Here is a 25,515-nt window from a genome sequence, read left to right as displayed (position 1 = left end):
CAGACCATTTTACTCAATTTAATTTTGAGAGTTCTAAATAAATAGCCGGCGGAAGAGAAACCATAGAGCATCGGCGATGATAACAATTGAGCATGGATCCCTATATATATATTCTCGCGACTGACTTCAAATCATAGATTTTGCACATTCCTTCAGTATCTAGTTATGTAACATTTAAAACTTTTTTATTTTTTTTACTTTTGAAGCTTGAACTTGGGTTAATATAATTGACAAGATTAATTACTACGAAGCTACAACTCCTTCATACTACATAAACATATTATCTTCTTCCTATCTTACTAATTTAGAAGTCAGCCGGGTGCATAAGTTCACGTTGGTTCCGATTTAGTTCCACCAAAAGTATAAACATCATGTTCTTGTCAAACTATAACTCTAATAAGTAGGGACGAAAATGAGCCGATCATTTATCATCTCTTTTTTCGTTTTGTTTAAGAAAATTGTTTCACTATCATTCATATCTCGTTCGGGAATTTCCGCAGAATAATGTTTATATCATAACTTGTAAAGAATAAAAATTTATAAACTTAACTTATAAAATATAAACAATAAATAATTATATTTATTATATTATATATTTAAGTGTGTTTATTACGTTTTTTTACGAATTAATAGTACATAAATATCATCATCACCTCACTAGGTCACCTACAAAAATATAAAAAGTATATATAAAAAAATATCCGCCCTAGACAAGATAATTCAAATAGAAAATCGCAAGAAGAATTATAATTATCCTCCATATTTTGGATATTAAATTTAAAAAATAATAATATATTCATCCAGTTAATAAGATTTTGTTTGGATTACCTAAAATCCAAATTAACTCATTGCTAACTTAATGAGCTTACAAATCCTTGAATTTTTATATTGTAAATTTGTAAGTGCTTCGAAAGTATATAGAATAATATATATAAAACAAAAAGTACATATTATTATTTTAAAAAAATTAAAACATATTTTTAAATTTTTTTTTTTAATAATATATATATATATATATATATACTTTTATTATAATTGTTTTGTTTAACTTTATTGATTTTTTTTTATCACATATTAAAAGATATCAATATAATAAAAAAAATCAATAAAGACTCTAGATAGATCCATCGGTATATATCATTTTTTTTTTTGTTGGGGAAAAACGACTTAGCGTCAATTCATTAAAAATTCCCAAAAACGGGAAAAAAACCACGAGTTTAAGAGATCATTCTAGACAGGCCTAGAATGATTTTGAAGTCGTAACATTCTGAATAAAAGCTAAAAAGCTAAAAACGTAAATGAATTATTTGTTTACAATGCTTTCAATTCTAGTGAGTTTAAAAAACGGTAAATTCTAGTTCCTGCAGATATTTCAGTTCTGCTCCGTGCTTGGAATTCTTCTCCACGTTCCCGCAAGGGCGCTGCAATCCGATACAATATCTTTCCATAACTCGTCAATGCTCTTGCGGGTTCTGTCATATACCCTTGCATTCCGTTCTTGCCAAATGTTATACACCACTGCTCCAAAACCACACTTGAACACGCTTGTTGCAAATCTATTTCCCTTGGCTTTGAGTAGTGCTGCTTCTTTGATTTCATTCCATTCGCTCGGGAAACTGGTCAGTTCCAGGCTTTTATAGAATCTGTCCCAAAGCTCCGAAGCAATACAGCAGCTCCCGAATAGGTGATCTAACCATCGATATATATCGTTACTATATAGACAAATTAGTAATTGGTTTTCAAGAAAATGCCTTACCATAATTAACTTATATAAGTCAATTATTTATATTAAATTGTTTATAGCATAAATCACACAATTATGAATCATCTAATGAGAAACAAATTAAGTAAAAAACATGTGTGTTTAGAACAATGCATACATGCTGGTATATTTCATGTAGAAAAAGGACGGGTAAGGGGTTAATTAGGGTTTTGGGCAATAGAGTACAAAATAAGTTGGGGCCAACCTTGACAAATAAAAACATATAAAAAGAGTGACAACTTTGGTAGAGCTTTCTTTCCAATATTAGTCCATTTACTTTAGATAAGTCAATTTAATATCTACAAACTTCAAACATAAACAAATTCACGTTGGATGGATTTAGACATGCCTGTCTTTTAGTTCTCTTTTACTCATTTCTTGCCTTTTTTATGTGAATACATTTTGTAGATCTCATTCTTTTGTTGGGCTTTCCCTATAATGTTTTCAATCAATTTTGACTATTACTATTGTTTTATCTTCTAGTTTTGGTGGAATTTGGATGAAATAATGTATTATATAATTTACACTTAATTATCACTATAATCATAAGATGGTGCATGTCATCAATAGAGTTGTACAAATTAAATATTACTTAAATAAATATAAATATATCGAATTTTATTCTTATTAAAAACATTTTAATTTAAAAGGTAATATCACATTAATAAATCAAAATTAAATAATTATAAAGAAGCATAGAACAATAACTATATAGGAATTTGAGCATTGATGTAGCTAACAACCACTTCTTTTATTTTCTTAAAAAAAATTACAAAATGGTCACAACCCCACTTTTGCTTTATAAAATTCAAACAATTGTGGTAAGATTATTACCTTTATACTTGCTATGTTTTCTTCTTATAGATTTATTCCTTCAACATTAAGTAACATCTTTTTTCTCAAATAATCATATAATATTTTTTAAGAGTACTTAACTTCTATTATTTAATGAAAAAAAGACAACAATTAAAAAAGGGGTAGATAGAATCAAATGTAACATTAAATAGTAATTAAGCTTGATAAAATCGTAGAATAGTGTGTATAGAAGAATATGATTAATTACAATATTGACTTAATATCCTCTCAATCAATTATTACTTGTTAAAAGCCAGTAAATTTCGTGAAAATATGATACTTTGTTTCTGAGTTTTTTCCATATATCCATAATCTATCTATAGTGTGTGGTTATGATTTGGCAGGCTTGAAAGGGCAAGCATGGGTATAATCTATGACGAAATGATATGCCTTTTATTTAAGAAAATAATTAAATAATAGTGACTTAGTCTTCTTAGAGAAAAATAAAAATAAAGAAAAATGCATTTTGGGCATTGACCTTTGAAGGCAATAATCATGCAGGTGGCATTTGAATGATTTCACATTAAATTCTCTAGTTGACATTTGATATGTTTGGCAACCTAATTTATAGCAGCTCTCACTTTGTGACTAAATTAAGAAACAAGTCAAATACATTTTGTCTCTTTTTAAATTAAATTTTGTCATAGACAAACTATTAATCCCAATACAAAAAATATATATAATTGGATTCTCATAAATTATCAATATTATTATTTTAATTTAAAATGTTTCAATTAGTAAAAATCAAACTTGCTACATTTGTTTTCTTACATTCTTATATTTAATGAAGTTATTTGTTGTTGATCAGAATTAAAAAAAAAAAAAAAAAAGTTGTAAGAATCAATCAAATTAACAAAATTTATATATTTTCTTTACACACTCAATACCAAAATGTCTATAAAAATTAATCACAAGATGAATGCTTTGCTGAAATATAATTTTTCATCTATCTGCAAACATTTTCACAAATTAAACAATTGAATTTGTCAATTTTCAGATGCCTTAACTGTGTTGTGATCGAGGCCATAGCATTTCGTCAAATGATATGGTGTGTTGTGGATAATCAATGACACAATGTCATTTTCGAGTTAGACGTAAAAAATGTAGTCTTTGTCATTTTCGACGCACCGAAAGGAAGTCATTGGAGTTCCAAACCTGTTATACAAGATATTAAATAAATTATTTTTTGTCATCACCACTTTAAAGTTCAGTTCATCCCTTGCAATACTAATGAATCCTCAAATTGGGTAGCAAAACACTGTCCATAATCTTATTTTTCGTTTAACATTTTTTTTGGTTTCACACCATTATTATATTTTCCTAACTAATTTAAAGATAATTTATCAAAAAAAAAAATTGTCAATTTATTATGGAAATATATTTCTTCATCTACATGCAAGCCTTCTCTCAAATTAAACAATTGAAATTGTCAAAAATTTGGATGCTTATAAACAAATGTTATATTTATAGACATCAATAACAAATTAAAAAACAAAACTGGAAAGAGAATAACAATTTCAAATGTGCGAACAAAGACTGCATCAACCCATTACAAATAAAATTATTTCTATTATTAAAGACCAAAAAGCTACTCATACCAACAATAATTAAAGTATAATACAATTAATTAACTAATTAATCACTAGAAAGTGAGAGGTGAATAAATTAAGAAATGAAAAGATATATAGGGCTATCATTCCTATAGCCAAACGCATCTTTAATATAGGTTTTAAAATAGATGTTTGGTTGGTTGGTGGACAATTCTTTTTTATTAATTAACTTCCTTAATATACTAATTAAGTCATTATTATTTATTTATATTTTCAAACACTTCTAAAGACAATGATATATATCAAACTAGTTCCTAAAAGATACATAAGTTAAAAATGTATATCTAGGACACAAATGATACCCTGAATTTAGTTCTTTCCTAATTTTATTAGATTCATTATCTAATTAATTTAATCTCTAACAATTTTTTTTTTTTTTTTGTTAATCTCCTTATAGAATAATTGTGAAAATGTAAATGGGTCACTTTTTATTTTTATTTTTTTTGAACGGTAAGAATCTAGTATTAAACAGTTATGAACTTGAGGAGATGGCCGACGTAGGGTAATATCAGCCACATGTAATACGATTCGACACCCAAAATTAGAAAAATAACAAATAATATCACTAACAAAGTTTTGATCCATAATTCATGATATGTGTTTAACATACTAATTAATCAAATAAATTATATTAATTATACTAAAAATAAAAGTTTAACTATATCATAAGCACATCTTCTCCTTCACACCAATCACGAGTTTCTCTGTGGCACCTCAATATTAGAGTATTGTCCAGACTATATTATTATTTAAAAAAATCTTATTAGTTTCATTTTCTTCCTAACCATTAACTCTTTGCATATCCATTGATTCCCAAGTAATAGGTGAACAATTTAAATATGTTTAGTATTAAAAATCTTGTGAATAAAGTTTAGAGTAAAGAAAGTGCAAGTGATGATATTTGAGGCCAAATATGGATTTTATATTTCAATTTAAAATGCTATAATAATAATAATAATATAATTAGTAAAAAAAATCAGTGCCTTTTAATGTGATAGTAAAGAAAGTGATTAATGATGCAAAAGCTTAATCAATTGAAGGACTGTGCGGATAAGCACAGCATCTCTTTCTCTTTCTTTCTCTTTGGCTACAAGAACCCTCTTTTCTCCCACCGCCTCCATTTCCTTCAAGCTCCCTCCTCCCTTCCTCCTTCTCTCTGTCTTCAAAAGAAAACAGAGCATTCTTAATCTCTCCGGTCAAGCTGGCGATTGAAAATTGGGAAACTGCGGCCGTCTGGGAATTCAAGCCAAACAACAGACAAATCATGGTACTACTAATTAATGGATTAATGGGTGTTTGTTTGTTTCCTTTATTCATCATATTCACTATTTATTAACTTTGATTCCCTATAATGTTAGGGAGCCGCCGGAGGTTCAAATGAAGAAGACAACCGTTGGCCGCTGTGGCTGAAACCTCTCCTCCGAGAGAATTTCTTTGTTCAATGCAAGCTTCATGTCGATTCTCACAAGACCGAGTGTAATATGTACTGTCTGGATTGCAGAAATGGACCTCTCTGTTATCTCTGTCTTTCCCACCACAAAGACCACCGCGCCATTCAGGTTTGTTTCTTCTTTCATCAATTCATCATATATGGGTTCTTCAATGCATCTTATCTGCTCTGTTCTTCTTCTTCTTCCATGGACTGACTGACTGACTGACAGATAAGAAGATCATCTTACCATGATGTGATAAGAGTTTCGGAGATTCAGAAGTATCTGGACATAGGATCGGTGCAGACATACGTTATCAATAGCGCTAAGGTAGTTTTCCTGAACCAGAGGCCGCAGCCTAGGCCTGGTAAAGGCGTCACTAATACCTGTCATGTCTGCGACCGTAGCCTTCTTGATTCCTTCCGATTCTGCTCTCTCGGTTGCAAGGTAATTTTGAATTAAAGCTTGTAGATTTGATCTGGGTTTTCTTTTCTGGGTCATATAACATATTGGGTTTGATTTGAAATCAATTTTGACAGATTGTAGGAACGTCCAATGATTTGAAGATGAAAATGATGATGAAGAAGAAACATTTACTAACTGTGGCGTCAGATTCAGAGGATTCGTGCAATAAGGTGCAGAGTTTCTGTCCGTCAACGCCGCCGCCAACGGCGGTCAATCACCGGACGGGAAAGAGGAGGAAGGGAATTCCCCATCGTGCCCCTATGGGACTAGTCATTGAATACTAATGGCTTCAGTCCACCACTAGCACTTGTGCTTTTACCAAAAAGGCCATTGCTAGTGTGAAGGAAATATCTTATATATATATATCATATACATATTAGATATCAATGTGAAATTACTGTAATAATATTATATCCATGTCAAACAAATGTAGCAGTGTGTAGGGGTAAAATAGGAATATATATATATATATATAATAAGCTTTGTTTAAAACAAAATTTAAGTTTTTTTTTACTTGTGTTCTTGAGCTTGTATAATGAAATGTAAAAATATAGTTTAGTAGTGTATTTTCCTCTTCATTATATAGTATAATCATTATTTAACAACAAATCGGTTATATTTGTATCATGGGTTAACATGGAAGCATAATATTAATTTGAATATAAAACAAATTATGAACTTTCTTAGTTATATTGTGATATTTGCAATTTAATGAATAAATGAAATGCCATAAAAAAAAAAATAAAGATTCCATTGCATGTCAAAACGTTCAATATTAATTGTCTTTTCTTGTTGTTTTAGTTTCTCTTAATATAATTTTTATTTTTATTTTTATTTCTAGAACTATGTCCAATTAGACAATTTCTGAGTTTTTTTTATGGCTATATAACATGATTCATATAAAACTAAAAATGGAAACAAAGATTGTGGGCAAAACTTGGGCTATATATTGTATTAATTTGATCAAATAAAAATGAGATCAAAAGACTATTTATAGATAAATCTAAGACAATACTAATAATAGTAATATGCTAACATACTAATATAATTGTAACACCATGTATAAGAAAAACTTGATTGCTTTGATTGCTATTAATTAAAAAGGAAAATCATTTCATCTACTAACTGATTGAACTATTTGTACACATTTTAATGACCATTAAGGTTGACCATGACTGAATAGAGACGGAGTTCTATCTCCCATCTCAATCAATTTTAGGGAATCCTGATAGATACATTTGAAATAATCGGATTTAAAGTTATTTTTAATTTTTTTAATAAAAATTATTCGATTTAATATTTCTACAAGTATCCTCCCATAATTTACATGGATTTTTCATTATTTCGGTCACATAGATGATCCATTTTCACTTGTCATTGTTTTTTTGTGTTGATTACCAATCATCGGCTAAAGATAATTTTAACTGTTGTTCAGAATCTTTTGTAGAGATTCTTCTGACACCATTTCATTGGTATGTTCAACTTACTATATTTAAATATTCTCGTTTAAGAACTCAAATGAGTTGTCTTTTGAGGAATCCTTAACAAATTGCATAATGATTTTTTAATTTTTTTTTACTTAAAATTTTATTTATGTAAGTTATTTATGCAATTTAATATTTAGATGATTTTGTAAATATTATTTTTTATTATTTACCAATTACTTTTTTATATATAACTATTATATATTTGAATTCAATAAGAAAACTATATACAAACTATAATTGACATCCTTATTTAAAATCAAAGTTACTTTAATTAAAGAAGAAAAAAGATAAATTAAAATTATAAGAATAACTTTAGAGCAAGTTGATCTCCTTATTTTTATTATTTTCCAAATCAATTTAAATTATATATCATTGTTAACTTTTAAGGTTAGATTTTGTCTTTTCCTGATTATTTTATTTAATTTTTATAAGTTCAATATGCAATACAAAAAATAATGTAATTTAATAGGTACATACAAATGTTAATTTTTTTTAAAATTATGAAAAGTAGCCTAATCTTCCCTAACAATGCTTTATTTCTATCATGTGACATTTTGGTTTATTAAGTCTTCTTTTCAATCTCCATCTTGATGAGATATACATATGTAATTTGTATAAAATTCATTACAAATTATTATTTTTTTATTAAGGAGAACTAAAATGACACCCCACATTCATAACTTTCGTTTCAACTCAAAGCGTTTCTAATTGGATTAAACCCGTGACATTATGGTCTCTTAAACCAACTCTTATCATTTAACTAACTTTAGTGGGCTAATCATCACAAAGTTTGTAAGAGGATAATTGATTTTACTAATTTTGTTTACTAGTTTAAAAATATTTGTGTAATTATTTGTAATAATTTGATATTTGACTCTAACCCAAAGATGATAGTTAACACAATTTTAGATTCTTTATTTACTTATCATCTTTGGAGATGATTATTTTAGAAGGACTAATTTCTTACAAAAATAAGTTGAAATTGATGAAATAGTTAGATTATTTATATTAAAATGTTATGAAAAAACAAATAAGTGTAACCAACAAGACCTATAAACATGTGGACTAAGACCATATTAACCAAGTGTGGCTGTTAGAGCCCACACAAGTGCCGATGTTGTCCATGTCGGTTGGGGCCCCTTGTGTGTCACTGTTTAATTGGCGGAAGGATGGAAAATAAATAATAAATTCAGAAAACCACTAAATATTAGTTCAGCCGCCTTTAGGAAAAATTGCAATAACTCGTTTCAACTTGCATTCTTATATAAAATAAAAAATAAAAAACTTAGCAAGAAACTAAATTATTTGAGATTTTTTTTTAGAAGGAATTATTAAAAATATATATTTTTATTTAAAATTTATATTTAATAAAAATAAAATAAAAATGTATTGATATTTTATTTAATAAATTAAATAATTTTGATGTTTAAAAGATAGTGATATAATAATTTAATTTATATTTTTAAATAAATTTAAAGGTTGTTAACTAATGGTGATTAAGTATATGTGTCGAAATCCTGGTGTAGACCTCAACTCTTGATTATGACTCTATTTTAAAATATATACTTTTAATTTTATCTCTTACTAATTTAATTATATTTTAAGAATAAAAATTCAAATAGAATGTTAAACTAATTTAACATAGTGTGAGTAATTTGTTAATAAATATGTATGTAAGATAAATGCATTGCTAATGTTTTATTCAGGACAACAAATCAACAATACATTTGACATTAAATATTTATTCAATTTGATTTATAATATACAAAGTAAAATAAAAAAGAAGAACAAATTCCTTTTTCTTGGGTCTAAGATACTTAAAACTTGGGAATTATTATAATAAATAAATTGTTAATATATAAGTTGTTAAATCAAACTAATTTTAATATATATATATATTTTTTTTAATTATGAAGAGTTAGCATGCATGACACCTCATAGTTATAGTCACAACATTCGTTTCTAGTGAGAATCGAATTCGTAAAAAATTAAATATTTTTTCTTTATTATATATATATATATATATATATATCAAACTAAGCCAAGTAAACAAACAAACAAGATATTGACTATTATAAAAAATAAAATAAAAAATGTAAGATAAGATAAGTACACTTTTTAAAATTTAATAAATAATAATCGGGATAGACCATTCATACCCTTTACTTTATTTGCAATAAAAAGTAAAATTCACACACATATATAAAGATATAACAAAATAGTGATAAGGTTGTTGAGTGTAACATTCATGGTCCACTAATTTTGAAATGACATAAAAAAATAAAAAGGGAAAATAATAGTTATAATTATATTTTTTTTAAATAGTTCAATATCATTTTAACTATTTTATTAAGAAACCTAAAAAAATGGGAGGGTCAATAATTAAAACTAGACAAACTCTAGTTTTGATTATAAGATTACAAATAAACGAGCAAAACGTTTCTGAACGGTAGTAATCATACAACATTACAAACACATATTACAATGAACAAAGACTACTCTATCTATTTATTTCAACATGTATTGTCTCCATGTCTGCCTTTTTTTACCATATTGTTTTTTCCATGTCCTCTTCCTCTCTCGTTCTTCATAAAAAAGAATTGAATTGAAGCACTCATGCATTGTTTAATCTTCCTCTGTATGAACTCATATTAATATGATAAAATGTATTATTCTTCTAGATTTCAGGATTTTTGTCACTGTGTTTCTCGATTTCAGTTTTACGTGTTTAAATATCAACAACCTTATTTTCTTTTTCGTTTTTCTCCTCTAATATATCTTTGCTTCAATCTTCTACATCTTCATCTTCCTTGTCTTTAGGTTTATCGTCTTTAGCATCCCATGTCTCATCAATATCTTCATTATCTGATTCTATGTTATTTTCTTTCTTCTTTGATTCTTCCTTAATTTTTTACTCTGCATTTTTTCCTTGTTGATATTGCCTTTAACTTCCACAATATGCTCTCCGATCTTTGATTAATCCGTTTTTTTTTTCGTTTTTTTTTTCTTTTTGGGCTTTTAGAATTTTCTACCATTTCTCAATTATTTTTGCATATTTAGTGCTAACATGTTGAAAAGTATTGCAGAAAACACACATGCGTGACCTCCATTTATATGAGATTTTTATGACTGTAGACTTTCCTTTCGTATCAACTACTATCATGTTCTTTGACAGCTTACTTCGATGATGCACTTCAATATTTATTCTATCAAAGGTAAGTTGTTATCCTCCTTCTGTAATTGGGTCCGTGTATAATGTTTCTTCAATAAAATTGCAAAGTGACTTATAACTTCTACATTGTACATTTGTGCTGTAATATTATTCCAAAGTTTAAACCATATATGAGTTGTTTCTTTGGTTTGCCACGCAAGTTTAATTCTTTAGACCATCTCTCCAACTTCATGTAGCTGGATCAAATATAAGCATGCCAATGTTTCAGAATATCGTCAATGTTTGAACCCTTCTTGAAATGTAGAAAATAAAGATCATGTATATTTGCAGAAATCTTCTCTAGTTATTTCTGCTCCCATTGTTTCATTAAAACTTTCTTGATGACTGAGAATAATACCATGTTCTTCCTTATTAGTTTTCAACCACTACATTTTCTCAATTTTTAATACATTTTTTCTCTACTTCAGTAGTTGACAATTTAAATTCAAATGGAAAATTGAGTACTTCCACTTTTGTTTTAACATCGCTCAAGTAAAAATTATATTTTATAATCATGATCCTATGATTTCTTTCCTACATTATTTTACGGGCTTCGTTTAAGTGCGACATGATAACTTATTAAATAATATAAAAAATTAATTCATCAAATTAACTATGTTGTACATGGTAAAATAATAAGATATTTTATTTTTAAAAATTAAATATTAGAATTACAATATTATATATATATATATATATATATATATATTATTTGTAATTTTATAAAAATTATAATTAAAAATCAAAATATGAAATTTAAGTGACCTATAACACTTAAAAAAATTGAATTACCGTGTCCCAATTCTAATGAATGGTTACATCCTAAATGATATTGGTTTTTATTTATTTGGTAAAAGAAAATAAAAAAAATGAAGGTAAGAAGCAAAGGGAGTGAAAGCTACGGTGAGGAATTGAGCAAATTAAGAATGACAGACAGAACCACTCCTCCTCCTCCTCCCTCCGGCGTGACGTGTAAGGTTGAGACTTGAGTGGATGAATAGGAAACATACACGTGGACACATCTTCCTTCAAGAGCTTTTGGGTCTCATTCAGCCTTTGCTTGAAAGATCATTTTGAGTCCATAGAATGAAGAAGGCTCAGTAAGAAAAAAGCCCATAGATAGGCCCAAATTTGAAAATAAAAAAGAAGAAGGCAAATTAGGGTTTGACGTTGTTGTTGTTGTTGTATTTAAACAACACCCCATCTCTGAATTTTTAAAGACAGAAAGCCGTCAAACGTATTTGCTCTGTCAGGTTCTTTATTGTTTCAAATTAGGGTTTATCTTCTGCTGCTTGTCTGTTTACTATTTTGTACATTGTCGAATTCGAATCAGGTGATGAGGAAACAAAACTGCAACAATATGATTGGAAAATATCCATGATTCATTTTTATATATTTAAGTCTCTGATGGTTCGATTTCGTATTCTAAATCTTTTTCCTATCAATGTCGTGTTTTTTTTTTTTTTTATATTAGAGTGATATGATGAGTATTCTTTGGTCCGTGTTTCTGATTAACCGTGACAGATAATTTTATACCATACTCTGATCATTTTCATTTTTGTTTATGTCAATTTTCACAAACCCTATTTGAGTTATTTTTGAGTGAGATATGATGAGTATTCTCTTTGGCTGTGGTTCTGATTAACCGTGACCGACAATTTTATACCAATTCTCTGATCTCTTCTTTTTCTGATCTACTATTAATGATGTTTTGTTTTGTTATGTTCTCTTCCGATCTAACATTTGATTTTTCATTTTTAGAATGATTTTAATGTTTAATGAAATACTCTACTGCTTCGATGAATCACGGATTTAATTCACATGTCAGACTTCAGAGATTTTTGAAAAAACAAAATCTATGAGAAGGAAAATTCATTTTTCTGAGCACCTAGAGATTTCTCTCTTTTTTTTTAATTAACAATTCAATATAATTGTTTATTTTAATTATACACTTTGTTTTTTTAATGTTTTTAAGGAAGTAATTTAATTTTTCTCAAAATTTTAATATCTAATTTTTCAATTAAATTCATTACCACGATCCAATCGAAACCAGACCTAAGTTCTTGCACCTTTGTTTTTCATCTATTAGATGATCATCAAAATAATCTCATGTATAAATTTTATAGAATTAAAATTAATGACACTTCATTGAAATAAAATGTTTTTTTATATTAAAGAGCTAGTTTTTATTAATTTTAATAAAATGCATGTAAAAATTTATTTTAATTATATAATAAAATATTAAAATTTAATTATAGATAATTTAATAAAATTCATTAATAAAATTTAGGTTAATAAGTTAAAAAAAAGTTTAATCTATATTAATATTAATAAATTTGTTCTTTTACCTAAATATATTTTTCCAAATTTACAAGGAAATCAGAAATTTTTTGTTACAAATAATAATTCTGAAAAAAATCATAACAAAATAATAATTCTGCAAAAAATAATAACAAAATAATAATTCATCATTTATTTATAATGCAATCCCCTCTTCTTGTTTTCTTGTTTTGATATCCTAACCGGTATTAGTCGCATTCAATTAAATTTTATTAAAATATTATTATAATAATGATTCATTTTATTTTATTTATTAAGAATGAAATACTAATTAAAAGTATTTTTTTCAATTATAAAATTCGGAAATGATAAATATATTCAACCAAATAGAATGTCCCATTCGAATATAACAAAATAAATATTAAAAAGAAAACTATTAAAATTGTAAAAAGGAAAAAATAACTCTTTCTTTTGAGATAATAGACTAAATTATATTTTATTCTAAAAGTTTAAAGAACAAAAATGTTAAACACGCTAAAAATAATCTATAATTATAATAATTTATCCAGCTGTTCGTCATTAAATATGATTAACGGCGCATCAGCTATTTAATATTTTAATTTCCACTCGGATCTTCATTGACAATCTTTTTTTTTCTCTCTTGATCTAGAGTTAGAAATATTTTATATTAATTAAGTAAAATTACTTTCAAAAATACAAATATAAAAAGTATTTTAAATAAAATAAATGTTAAATTGTTTATCTTAAAATTATATAATTGATTTTTTAATTTTATTTTTTTAATCATATATTTTTTAATTTGTTTTTCAATTAAATGTAAGAAAACTTCACTAAATTTAAGAACAAAAAATAATTAATTCTTTTTATCTTTACAAAGATGGAAAGAAATAAAAACATTTGGGAGGATTAATTTATGTATGATCTAATCTCCAGCTAACATTCTTTCCCCGGCTGCTGGGTGACTCCGAAACCTCGCCTAAGCCACCACCCTCCGTCCGACCGATCCTAAATTCATCAAAGGTGGTGCAACTCGTCGTTAATTGATGTCCCCTTGTAAGCTTGGCCTGTAAATGCTCGGGTAATCTCAATGTATACTTGTCTAATTGATCACCTCCCAGCTCCTCATCCGTTTTCATATTCCTAGCTCTAACTATTGAATGCCCCGTTGAATGCGACCGAGAAAATTTCTCCATCAATCCTCCTCCTCCTCCTTCTAATTCATCATCCTCATCATCTTTACTTACATCCTTATTAATCTCCCCTCCTGCCGCCGCCCCCGATGAGCTTGCTATTGCTATACCCACATTATTATTATTATTATTATCATCTCTAATCTCAATGCTCACGTATTCCTCGGCTGCTGCTACTGCGGTGGTTGTTGTTATAGGCAGCGGCGGCGGAGGAGGAGGTGATGATGATTTCTCGGCGGTTGGTTTCTCATCTGGGTCAAGGCTTCTCCGGCAAACAGGACATGTTTTATGAGATACTAACCATATATCAATACAACCTTGATGGAAGACGTGACAACATGAAGGTAACAAACGGAGAGTGCTCTCGTCTTGAAATTCCGACAAACATATTGCACATTCTAGGCTGTGACTTTCTTTACGGAGGTCACGTACGGTGGCGTATGGGAATGTTGGGAAAGAATCTATAACAGTTTGATCTAGACCTTGGATTGCTGAGACACTACGACCGGCGGTACCTATGGTTGTTCCTCCGGTGAGATTGTTTCGGCTGTACCAACTGTAGATTACGTTGTCCATAAAACAACGACAGAAGTAGATGGAAAAGAAACCTGAGAAGAAAAATACTAACAAGATTACTGTCAAGATTATCGTCACCGTCGGTGAGGACGAGTATGTTTCCACCGGCGGGGTTTCCGCCATGGATATAAATTGTTTGTTGGTGATTCTTCTGGATTCAATGTGTATAATATTAATTGAAGACCATGTACTCAATTCATAATAAGTTTGCTAGTTAGCTAAGCGTTTGGATTTGTTTTGCACAAGTGTTTGTGTGTTTTTTTTTGTTGTATTGAAAATGTTAAAGGAAATGAATGAGATGAGCAGTTAGGTAGAGTTAGTTAAGCAATCAATGGACAATAACCATACAGTCATTAAGCGACGACACTAGTCCTACATGGGATAGACAAAGCTGTTTTTTCTTTTCTTTAAAGGCTATTATTAAACTTTCTGTTTGAGGCCACAATTAATTACACCCTTCACTCACTCTCTCTCACACACAACATGTTGCATAGTTAGTTTTGGTAAGTTTATTTTAAGGATAGTTTTAACTTTAACTAGGAATAACTCACAATTTTTACACACTTGAATTAACATTGAGAAGATTCTGAAAATAATAATATGTTATAGACTGAGATTTCTTTTTTGTTTCCTATTATGGTCAAAAATCTTATGCTGAGTTAAGCACATACGAAATATGACACAGCAAATAAGTAAAATGATAATATATATATATTAGAAAAAGAGAGTTAGTATGAAATATTAAATAATGTATGTATGTATCCATGCATGCATATTAGATAGAGGATCCTTGTCTCCTAAAACCTGGATGCGGATTACAAGATTAATTTGGTCAACTGTTTATCTAAGGAAACATCCCACAATTAACATATGATTTATAGTACTAGCAAATCTGGTCTTCCATTTCATTTGACCTTTTTTTTCTCCCTTCTCTCATTCATGATGACACACTATTATCACCTAACCACAACTTTAATATATAAATTTGTTTGGTTCTTGGTTTTCATTTGTTTTTCTCCTTGTTGTTCAAGCTAAGCTAACTTGAGGGTACCTCGTTAATCCTGCGAGAATATAGCACATGCATGAACAATAAATTTCAGTTACAATATCGAACTTCAATGAATGGATATGTAACATATAAACCAAACAAATCACGAAAAAGTTTGAAAAATAAAACCAGAGATGGTAGTTAGACAACTCCTAGTTGCCTTCTTCTATAAGTACACTACAATTGAATAATAAAAAAATAAATAAATAATGGAACTGACATCAGCATATGAACCGTGTCCTCCATGGACATCCATTATTTAATCAGATATCCTTTGTGCCAGAAAATTCAGCAACAGCTAGTTAGTTCTCTTTCTCACTAGATACTTTTGGAGGAAGAAGAAGATGGGGAGATCTCCATGTTGTGGTGAGAGTGATCATGATGTGAAGAAGGGACCATGGTCGCAGGAAGAAGATGCAAAGCTAGTTGACTTTATCAACAAAAATGGCCATGGAAGTTGGAGAGCACTTCCCAAGCTTGCATGTTTGAACAGGTGTGGGAAGAGTTGCAGGCTTCGCTGGAATAATTATCTCCGGCCAGAGATCAAGAGAGGAAACTTTTCCGACGAAGAAGAGCAAATCATCCTTAAACTCCACTCCATTCTTGGGAATAAGTAAGTAATAAAGCACTCTTTCACAATATTATTAAGTTATCTGTTTTTGAAAAAAAAAATGATTGGACTGTTGTATATGCGTAGGTGGTCAAGGATTGCGAATGAACTTCCGGGGCGTACTGATAACGAGATTAAGAATTATTGGAATACCCATCTTAGAAAGAAGCTATTGAAAACGGGTATTGATCCGAATACCCATATGCCTATTATTTCAGATCACTACTCGTTGCTGACGGATCTTATTCACACAAATTTGGGGAGTTTACTAATGAGGCCTTGGGACAACATGACTACTACTCTACTCCAAAGCATACTGCTAATGGAAGGCCTTGTGGGCAATCCAGTACTTCCACTGATGAACAATATTAATATGTCCCAACTTGATCAACTTATGATCAATACAGTACCATATCCACAGTCGACACTAACTGGATTTAGCCAACAAGAACAACAACCTATGACCAACAATAATATTGTGAATGAGTCTACATGTTTCAACATAGGTTCATGTAGTTTTCCTGGAATAGAGCTTCCTGCACTACTTCCAGCTTACTCTCCTTGTACAGATCGTGTAAGCAACGACAATGTGATATTGGAAAACGGTTTTGGGATGGTGGAGGAATTAGTCACTTATTCATCCAGCTCCAACATTTTTGAAGATATAGAGAAGCTGTTGAATGACGAAAATGATTTTCCATGATCAAGCACCAATTTAGTTTCTTTCCCAAATTAATCAATTCTTAGCATTTCCTTGTAAGAATAATATTATCAAATGACGATCAGCTGCAGAAATGATTTTAAGGGAAAGGCTATTCTAGACACTAAAAGATAGTCGTTTGAATTCCATTTCATTATGTCTTCATGCTTCACTTGAGTATATATTAATAATATTATATTATATTTGTTATGTGATTTTTGACGTGGGAGATCACACTAATTATAACCTAGCCAACCCCTTAAGTGACAATGAGTCTTACCCTGTAGACCAAATGTCTCGATTCCCACTAAATACGCTCTAATTAAAAGGGGCCATGACTGTGGGAGGTCGTGTTAGTCACCCCTGAGATTAAACCTGGATCAGAAAAAAAATTATAATCCTAGCCTTGTCAAAGAAAGTTGATAACGACAAGTAATATAATTATGTAAAGTCAACACAAGTAGATCTGATTGGGAGAGGGTAAACCAATTTACCTATATATGTAAATGCTTCTAATTACTAGAAAACGAAGAAATTGTTACAAGTCCACTTTTGAAGACTTGACTTCTAACTAAATGTTTGGATGCTTCTGGATGTTTTATTAGTGAAAGTCTACCTGTTAGTTGCAGTGTTACCTAATACTAACATAATTCCGTGTAAAACAAGTATTTGACTTCTCATAAAGATCATCTCCCTCTCTCTAACACTCAAACTCCACTCATCAAGATCAAGTTAGCTTACATGCACATCTAGTGAAACCTAGCACAACGACTTACGGTTGTGATCTGATCTTCCATTTCAATCAAAATGTTTTTAATAAGAGAATCGAACCTGAGATCTATCTGAATCAGCATAAAATTACATTTCCAAAAAAAAACATGCATAAGGAATTGACAATCGACCATTAATTTACCTAAGTTTCATCATCCTCGGGCTTGACAAAGAACTCAATATAAGCTATTCGGCTGGGCTGTTGATAACCAGTAGAGTCAATGTGTGGGTGTGGAATGGATGATTTGGAAACAGACACCAGATGCTGAACTTTTAGCATACCACCTCTCCCTATCGTCAATTTGCTTCCTCTGTTATCCTTTATAACACTGCCTGGAATATTGCAAGATGTCGCACGAAGGAACTTATATTTATACCTGTACGAGACTTGACGATCGCAATGAAATGCAACCAACAGGTCTGTGTTCACATAGTACATGAAGTCTATCTGCAAAGATGATCAAACATTGACACTTTGTTGGCCCCAATTAGGAAACACTTTTGTTTCTGTATTTCAAAACGTTTGAAAAAAGTAAACATCACCTGCAAGTCACCATGGCCTTCTCCTCTGAAGGTAACAGATGGAGGGTCTGGTTTTAGTGTTATCTGAATGCTGGATCCTGGCCATTCAAGATCATCAATGGCTTCCTTCAAAGCTGCAGACTGAGGATTGCATGTCATTGTTTAGATCAATACACACTTCATCTGAGAAAAAAACATTAAGAGACGAGTCGTCCAACTTGCATATACAACAGATAAGAACAACAGATATCCTCCTCACAAGCCTCTCCCATCAAAGAATTATGTAATAGGTTAAGAATGTACAATTGTCTGAATTACTCTCTCAAGTATCTGCTACAAATCGGGAAGATTTTATTAGATGTTTTCTGATTAGGGATTCAAATGATTGTGGAATCTGTTTTAACTAATCTAGCAAATCAGTTATAAGATTAATGAGGTTGCGATTTTGACAAAGTACAGGCTCAATTTTCTTCTTTCATATTGATCTCGAAAACTCACAAGGTCAATAGGCTATTTGAGCAAATCAAAACTTCGGGTTTTTTGATATTTCCACCTTCTACAAATATGCAACAAATAACTCTTGTGGTCCAGCGGATGTGTGTTCCAAATTTTTCATAAAAGACAAACTAATTGAGGTCAATAACAGGCACCATTGAGGTAAGAAATACCTTAACAGTAAAGCTTAGAGGAGTATCTCCAGCAGCTTCAAAGTTGTAGTCCCAGGAAACCATATCGGGGATCCTTGTTCTGATTTCAGCATAGATGCAAGCATTATACGAATCAAGAGACCTGTGACAAACAAACCAATATGGAAGTCCGGGACTAATCAGCTCAACACAAAACAGTTATAAGGCAAAAACTTCCCAGAAAATAAAACAGACATACTTGATAAGAAGCTGCATATCTGGTCCTGGGTACCGGATTTCAATCATGTTTGTCCGTCCAGGGGTAGAGAAAGTGCTGAGAGAATCAACAAAGAGACCCAAACTTACACCAAACCGTGGTCTCCCTTCTGATGCATACTCATATTGCACGAATAGCTACAAAATAAAGTACTAAAGCTTTTCAGGATGTTGAATTCTATCCATTACCCAAAAAAACAAATGAAAATATTCTGGGATCTCTGTAAGTGATAACAGAAGGTAATCATTCTTCCATCATACACTCACACTTTACAAAGAACCAGATACAAATTCAAACCGTTTCAGTCAAGTAGAAGGATCTACCTCACGCTGTAGATAAACTTTCGCTTGAAGACATCTAGACTCCTCAACAATGAGTACTATTCCATGCTCGGATAACTCCACAACAGCGTCCTATATCACAAAAAAACTAAAACAAAATTGAAAAGATTTCACCAAAAAGAACCTAGATTCTTTTCCCGTCGGATTCTGCCTGGCTAGTATGAATCCAGAGAGATTCAAAATGAACCAAACGAATTTATGCAAAATTCGAGACAAAAGAAATTATGCAAAATTATCTTCGTTTTCAGTAGTCTCAGAGTAAGTAAGGACCTGCTGGCGTTTCCATCGAATAGAGGAGAGGGCGTCCACTATGCCCTGGACATTGTCCAGCCGGCAAACCAGATCCGATACATCTGAGTCCATCGCCGGCGGTGAGCTCATTGCCGGATTGCCGATATTCCCGCCTTTTTAGCAGCTCTTCTTCAACTTCTAACCCTTACCCTTTTGAACTGGACTCGTACCGCCGACGACTAATTATAATTGCTCACTAATAAAGGAAATGATCAATAAATAATTATTAATAAATTCGGATTATTTATTCAAATTACATTATTTTTTAAATTTATTTATTTATAAATATCATATAAATAAATAATAAGTTTACGGTTGAAATTGTTTCGTTTAAAAAAATAAATAAAAAATAAACCGAAATCTACACTATAAGGATTCTCAAAATTTGATCATTTACTTAATTTACAAAACTATTTGTATTACTAAATTAAAATGGAGGGTTATAATAATTAGAAAAAAAGATATATTTCCTTTTAAAAAAATATAATTAATAAACATGGAAATACATTTATTTAATTATTTTAGGATTGAACGAGTCATATTCCTCCAGGGACTGAGAACGTCATTAGAAAGAACAAAGGAGGACAATTGAGTAATTTAAATCCTCCTCATCATCGTCATTTTACCCCAAAGGAAGGCTACTACTGTTTATTGTTTGTCTAATCTTCTCTAACCCTCTCTCAGTCGGCTATCGTCTCCTTTTGATCCATGATTCTCCCCTGACTGACTGACTGACTGAGATCTAGAGCAAGTTTTATAACTAATGGAAGAACGAAATCATTAGTTACCCACTTCATCATCTGATTCATTGATTCTCTATTACCCAATTGACTAAATGGCTGGAGGAGAAAACGCTGCTGCGCTCAATGCTTCTGTCACGTCTCCGTCTCCTTTCCCGATGCCCATATCGAACTCAAATTCCCCACCGCCGTTTTTGGTAAAGACATACGACATGGTCGAGGACCCATCAACAGATAATATCGTCTCTTGGAGTTCCACCAACAATAGCTTCATCGTTTGGGATCCTCCCGAGTTCGCTAGAAACCTTTTGCCCAAATATTTCAAGCACAACAATTTCTCCAGTTTTGTCAGACAATTGAACACTTACGTATGATCTTCTTTCTCTCTTTTTACTTTTTTTTAAACACTTGCCCACCATAGATTTGTTTTAAAGCGAGTTCTGTTAACTGGGTTTTCAGTAAGGATGATAACCCTAGTTCTAACTTCCCAGATTGTTAGAGAAAAAGACCACTCACTGTCTTTATTTGTTTAAAGAAAAAAACTCCATTTGTGCCTCCATTTCCACTTTAACCATGTTTTCAATCCTAAGCAAGATATACCCGTTTTCTTTCCTGCTACAGATTCTAATTTGATAACATGAACTCGATAGGTTTACCTTTTGTTTGTATTTGTCTTAGAGTGGATTACTATTAGTTAAAGGTTCACATCCCATATATTAGCTTTTGATTGATTTGAACTTGAAGAATGTTTTACTTTACATTGACATAATTTGATTAATTCTCAGGTGTTAAAGTTGTCTTTTGGATGCTCTCCAAAAGATTACTGAGTTAAGTCATTCATAGTTTACCGAAATAAGTCATATTTTATAGCTTAATTGAGTTGAATCGAAATTATTATGCAATTTTATCTGTTAAGAAACCCAACCTTATTCTCCCAATTTTTTTCCTACTCTTTTTGCATTATGAGGTTAAATATAGTATTTGATAACCTGACTGACAGATTGAACATGAACCAGGTGTTTTTTTTATTGCAAGATTATATAGAATCTTTATAAGGATTGTTTTGCAGTTATGGATTGTCTGTTGGTAAATGGGTACTACAAAGCATGATTAGTCTTTAGAACCTACTTGGTTAACTATGCTGTTTCTTTGTTTAATTAGCTGTCATTCATTTGTTGTATAGTTTATTAGTAACTTTAGCCTTTATTTTCTGGACAAGTAGGGTTTCCGGAAGATTGATCCAGATAAATGGGCATTTGCAAATGAAGGATTCCTTAGAGGTCAAAAGCATCTCCTAAGAAATATTAATAGAAAAAAACCTGCCCATACAAATACAAACGTTAACCAGCAACCACAACAGCAGCAGCCGCCACGTGGTCAAAGTCCTTCGGTTGGAGCCTGCGTTGAGGTTGGGAAATTCGGTATTGAAGAAGAAGTGGAGAGGCTAAAAAGGGACAAGAATGTGTTGATGCAAGAGCTTGTGAAGCTGAGACAACAGCAGCAGAGTACAGATAATCAGTTGCAATCGATGGTCCAGCGGCTTCAGGGGATGGAGCAAAGACAACAACAGATGATGTCTTTCCTGGCTAAGGTGGTTCGTAGCCCCGGTTTTCTTGCACAATTTATGCAGCAGCAGCAACAGAATGATAGCAGCAGACTCATAATGGAAGGAAGTAAAAAAAGAAGACTGAGGCAGGATGAGCTTTCTGATAATAATCTTTCGGTTAGACCTGCTGACGGGCAGATTGTTAAATACCAGCCTTTGATGAACGAGGCTGCCAAGGCAATGCTTAGGCAAATCATGAAATTGGATGCATCTCCCCTAGTCGAACCGTTTAACAGCATTGGCGACAACTTCCTAATGAACGAGGAAATGGACTACGGGTCTTCTCGTCCATCGGGAGTTACTCTTCAAGAGGTTGTGCCCCCTCCTCCATCTCCATTAATATCAGAACAACAACAACAACAATTTCCTTTAGCCACAGTCCCAAATCTTCAGTTTTACGTTCCTCCTCCTGATTCCAACTCTGAAATGACGAGTCCTTTGATTGCAAATGCGCCAGAGAACGCAATAGAAATTGGTGATTTTGAGTGGGATGACTCGTTACTTGAAGAAGATGACTTACAGCAGCTACCAGGAATAGGCGATCCTTTTTGGGAACAGTTCCTTTCATCTAGTCCGCGGCCACCTTCTGAAACAGAGGAGATGAATTCAAGTTCAATGGAAGGAACAAATAACGGTAATGAAACAAATGTACCATCTGAGAATGGATGGGACAAAACTGAATACATGGAACAGCTTACAGAACAGATGGGACTTCTTACCTCTGAGAAGAAGGCTTCTTAATCTACTGCCCAAGTTTGCAACTGTCAATATATAGTCAGCTTTCAATGAGTCGCTTTCCCTTAGTTCGCCGGTAGTAGTGTGTTTGATGATGGATGTTAGCTGTAATTACATGTATCTTCAACTGTCAACAATTATAAGCATTAGCATGTATGGTAATAAACTGAATACCAATGCTGTCGCTGAGTCTGTCCTCAATCATTATTTCTAAACAAGAAAAACTTTTCCTTGTGTTTCTTTAAAGCTTTAGCAATATATTCAATACAAGATCTAAAAATTTTCTATGGAATTGTCTCTTTTGTCTTATTTTTACAGTATAAGTGTTTATGTCAAATTGAGTCTCCTGATTTTCTTAGATGTTTACTCATGTTTTCAATAACCTATTTCATATATTTGTAAAGTCAATTTATACACAAAGTGATTGAATTATATTTATAAAGAATACTTTTCTCTAAATTATGAAATAACAACACAATACATTGATAACTTTAGAGCTTTGGTTATATATATCATAAACAATTGGAAAAAGTAAACATAAATGTGGATAAACATAAATGTAGATTTTGTTCTAATTATGATTGAAAAAATATGAATATCAAAACAGCCCATTAATAAGAATATTATCAATTCACAAAGACTACATCAATATTAGTGAATCAACTATAGAATGAGTATTTTGTAATCATTCCTTAGCTAGACCACAATCGTCGTCTACAGCCTGAGCTGGAATCAAGAAGCTCCATCTCCTTAGAACATCTGAAATTTTTAGCAAAGGGAAGTGCTCACTGATCAGCCAAGTGTTGATCCGATTATCTTTTGGGAAAGGTGGTATGGTCCACTGATGAAGTTTCCCGGTTCTTCGGGTTAAAATGGCCGCCTAACAAAAATCAAGAGTTTAACTTAAGTTGCAACTTGCAGGATATATATATTATTATTATTAAACAAACCTACAATGGAAATTAAATGATGAAATCCAACCTTATGATTGCCCTGCAACCGGACTGATGTAAAGACATATATCTTCACAGAGAATAAAGACATATCATAAGTAGGTAATTTAGCTTTTTTTGTTCAGAGTGTTAATTCTGCATATTCACATATGTGAGACATAATTTAAACTTGAGCATTATGAAAAGACACGTAGGAAGCCTAAAACTACTAGTGAACTGTTAGGAACATTGTGACAATTAGGTTAGTTAGGTAGGAATGACAATGTTCTTGGGCTTTGTTGTTTTAACTCGAAAATCCGAGTTATTATTTTCAGAGGGAAAACTAGTTGAGTCTATCTTTAAGTGTGAGGGAAAACTAGTTGAGTCTATCTTTTGTAAGCAAATACTTGAATTTGATGTATGACATGACATGAATTTGAACTCTTCCAAAATGCTTAAATCTAATATGGCAAACTTCAGAACACAAAGCATATACTTTCCCTGTTAACAACTCATATAAGGTTTAATCAAACCGCACAATGTAAACAACACTAGGTTAAAAATGCTTTTAGATCAACAACCTGCTATTTTACATGAAGGAAAGTACTGCTAACTTATTCTTGATGAAAAATTGAAGGTGATGACAGTAATGAAGATGAATCAAAGATTCAACAATTGGAGTGACTATCAGATTTCGGGAGTTTAATTACCTGGTCGTGAGATGAGATGAATACGGGAACGAGGACCTTCAAACATCCAGCAGTCATCATCCAACGACTTGACTTGTTTGTCAAGCGCAGCCATCAGATCAACCTTCAAACCTGTATTCGGACAGAGCAGTTTGACCTAAAACAAGAAGTTGAGAAGATTGGCGAAGGTATTGATTGCTGACCTTTAAGCGCTTGGTCTTTGCGGTCTTGAATGGAAATGATGTCGGCAGGGAATTGGAAATCGTCGGCGGTAGGAACAGAAGATACATTAGCTCCGGCGACTGCCATTGTTGATATGGAGGATCGAGCCGGAGATGATGATAACGAACTATTACTCATTCTTTGATGCTTGAAATTTGAATTCCACTTTTTAGCGTTTGTTGAACGCTGAATATCTGACGACTGTTAGACCTTGTTATTTGAATAACCATTTTCAGTTATTTATATTATTTTGTTTTTCCAACTTTTTTTTTTTTAAATTACTTTTACATTTTTTTTAATTTAGAGAAGATATGTAAGAGCTCGAGTTTGATTTAACTTTTTAAGATTTTTAGTATTTTTTTTATAAATTTAAATTTAATATATATTTTTAAAATGTCAACCTTTACATAACTTTATAAAAATTGTAAATAAAATATCTAACAAAGATTTCTATTGAGTGAATTAAAAATTTAATATTTTTTTATCAGTATTTTTCAAATAATATTAACAAGAGAGTT

The 25,515-nt window shown here is 31.1% G+C and overlaps 6 protein-coding genes and 2 non-coding genes across 9 annotated transcripts; 5 read left to right on the top strand and 3 right to left on the bottom strand.

Annotated features, from left to right (window-relative positions):
• Nucleotides 1–4,643: 4,643 nt before the first annotated feature.
• On the top strand, nucleotides 4,644–6,681 carry LOC124928847 (protein RGF1 INDUCIBLE TRANSCRIPTION FACTOR 1-like). The gene is made up of 5 exons (XM_047469100.1): nucleotides 4,644–4,647; nucleotides 5,283–5,494; nucleotides 5,586–5,786; nucleotides 5,889–6,104; nucleotides 6,197–6,681. Exons 1-5 carry the CDS (start codon nucleotides 4,644–4,646, stop codon nucleotides 6,404–6,406), a joined length of 843 nt encoding a protein of 280 aa, XP_047325056.1. The 3' UTR covers nucleotides 6,407–6,681.
• A 5,465-nt stretch (nucleotides 6,682–12,146) lies between these two features.
• Nucleotides 12,147–12,233, top strand: LOC124933170. The gene has a single exon (XR_007098881.1). It is a non-coding gene; the product is annotated as a small nucleolar RNA Z199 (small nucleolar RNA).
• Nucleotides 12,234–12,608: 375 nt separating this feature from the next.
• Nucleotides 12,609–12,712, top strand: LOC124933182. Its single transcript, XR_007098892.1, has one exon. It is a non-coding gene; the product is annotated as a small nucleolar RNA R64/Z200 family (small nucleolar RNA).
• A 1,244-nt stretch (nucleotides 12,713–13,956) lies between these two features.
• LOC124932719 (RING-H2 finger protein ATL29) lies at nucleotides 13,957–15,022 on the bottom strand. The gene has a single exon (XM_047473386.1). It carries the CDS (start codon nucleotides 15,008–15,010, stop codon nucleotides 14,033–14,035), a length of 978 nt encoding a protein of 325 aa, XP_047329342.1. The 5' UTR covers nucleotides 15,011–15,022; the 3' UTR covers nucleotides 13,957–14,032.
• A 638-nt stretch (nucleotides 15,023–15,660) lies between these two features.
• On the bottom strand, nucleotides 15,661–20,231 carry LOC124932720. Its single transcript, XM_047473387.1, has 7 exons — nucleotides 20,053–20,231; nucleotides 19,765–19,854; nucleotides 19,424–19,578; nucleotides 19,207–19,327; nucleotides 18,560–18,679; nucleotides 18,159–18,464; nucleotides 15,661–15,948 (listed from the first exon to the last, which is right to left on the bottom strand). The coding sequence occupies exons 1-6, from the start codon at nucleotides 20,161–20,163 to the stop codon at nucleotides 18,159–18,161; spliced, it is 903 nt and encodes a 300-aa protein (XP_047329343.1). The 5' UTR covers nucleotides 20,164–20,231; the 3' UTR covers nucleotides 15,661–15,948.
• LOC124928846 (transcription factor MYB53-like) lies at nucleotides 16,276–17,248 on the top strand. The gene is made up of 2 exons (XM_047469099.1): nucleotides 16,276–16,548; nucleotides 16,633–17,248. The coding sequence occupies exons 1-2, from the start codon at nucleotides 16,280–16,282 to the stop codon at nucleotides 17,246–17,248; spliced, it is 885 nt and encodes a 294-aa protein (XP_047325055.1). The 5' UTR covers nucleotides 16,276–16,279.
• A 502-nt stretch (nucleotides 20,232–20,733) lies between the features above and the next one.
• Nucleotides 20,734–23,439, top strand: LOC124930999 (heat shock factor protein HSF8). Its single transcript, XM_047471379.1, has 2 exons — nucleotides 20,734–21,181; nucleotides 22,036–23,439. Exons 1-2 carry the CDS (start codon nucleotides 20,909–20,911, stop codon nucleotides 23,158–23,160), a joined length of 1,398 nt encoding a protein of 465 aa, XP_047327335.1. The 5' UTR covers nucleotides 20,734–20,908; the 3' UTR covers nucleotides 23,161–23,439.
• A 269-nt stretch (nucleotides 23,440–23,708) lies between these two features.
• On the bottom strand, nucleotides 23,709–25,187 carry LOC124932480 (protein SAMBA). Of its 2 annotated transcripts, XM_047473116.1 has the most exons (4): nucleotides 24,979–25,186; nucleotides 24,797–24,907; nucleotides 24,136–24,177; nucleotides 23,709–24,034 (listed from the first exon to the last, which is right to left on the bottom strand). In XM_047473116.1, the coding sequence occupies exons 1-3, from the start codon at nucleotides 25,133–25,135 to the stop codon at nucleotides 24,137–24,139; spliced, it is 309 nt and encodes a 102-aa protein (XP_047329072.1). In that variant the 5' UTR covers nucleotides 25,136–25,186; the 3' UTR covers nucleotides 23,709–24,034; nucleotide 24,136. The 2 variants fall into 2 exon arrangements, with proteins under 2 accessions (XP_047329072.1, XP_047329071.1); XM_047473115.1 differs by lacking the exon at nucleotides 24,136–24,177 and having other exon boundaries at nucleotides 24,979–25,187.
• Nucleotides 25,188–25,515: the final 328 nt, after the last annotated feature.

Source organism: Impatiens glandulifera, chromosome 3 (assembly GCF_907164915.1).
Source record: "Impatiens glandulifera chromosome 3, dImpGla2.1, whole genome shotgun sequence".
NCBI classification, from domain to species: domain Eukaryota; kingdom Viridiplantae; phylum Streptophyta; class Magnoliopsida; order Ericales; family Balsaminaceae; genus Impatiens; species Impatiens glandulifera.
Note: the sequence above shows the minus strand (reverse complement) of the source record. Positions and strands in the feature narration are given on the sequence as shown.

Bases quoted from the DNA above. Each gene is read 5' to 3' on its own strand.
- LOC124932719 (XM_047473386.1), bottom strand. From the start codon at position 15,010: ATGGCGGAAACCCCGCCGGTGGAAACATACTCGTCCTCACCGACGGTG.
- LOC124932480 (XM_047473115.1), bottom strand. From the start codon at position 25,135: ATGAGTAATAGTTCGTTATCATCATCTCCGGCTCGATCCTCCATATCA. The intron at 24,908-24,978 runs GTCAGCAATCAA...GTCCGAATACAG, and splicing joins CAAAGACCAAGCGCTTAAAG to GTTTGAAGGTTGATCTGATG. The intron at 24,035-24,796 runs GTAATTAAACTC...GATTTTTGTTAG, and splicing joins TCATCTCATCTCACGACCAG to GCGGCCATTTTAACCCGAAG.
- LOC124928846 (XM_047469099.1), top strand. From the start codon at position 16,280: ATGGGGAGATCTCCATGTTGTGGTGAGAGTGATCATGATGTGAAGAAG. The intron at 16,549-16,632 runs GTAAGTAATAAA...GTATATGCGTAG, and splicing joins CACTCCATTCTTGGGAATAA to GTGGTCAAGGATTGCGAATG.
- LOC124930999 (XM_047471379.1), top strand. From the start codon at position 20,909: ATGGCTGGAGGAGAAAACGCTGCTGCGCTCAATGCTTCTGTCACGTCT. The intron at 21,182-22,035 runs GTATGATCTTCT...CTGGACAAGTAG, and splicing joins TCAGACAATTGAACACTTAC to GGTTTCCGGAAGATTGATCC.
- LOC124932720 (XM_047473387.1), bottom strand. From the start codon at position 20,163: ATGAGCTCACCGCCGGCGATGGACTCAGATGTATCGGATCTGGTTTGC. The intron at 19,328-19,423 runs GTATGTCTGTTT...TGTTTGTCACAG, and splicing joins GATATGCAGCTTCTTATCAA to GTCTCTTGATTCGTATAATG. The intron at 18,465-18,559 runs GTGATGTTTACT...TCATCTTTGCAG, and splicing joins AAGGCCATGGTGACTTGCAG to ATAGACTTCATGTACTATGT.
- LOC124928847 (XM_047469100.1), top strand. The intron at 5,495-5,585 runs GTACTACTAATT...CTATAATGTTAG, and splicing joins CAAACAACAGACAAATCATG to GGAGCCGCCGGAGGTTCAAA. The intron at 5,787-5,888 runs GTTTGTTTCTTC...ACTGACTGACAG, and splicing joins AAGACCACCGCGCCATTCAG to ATAAGAAGATCATCTTACCA.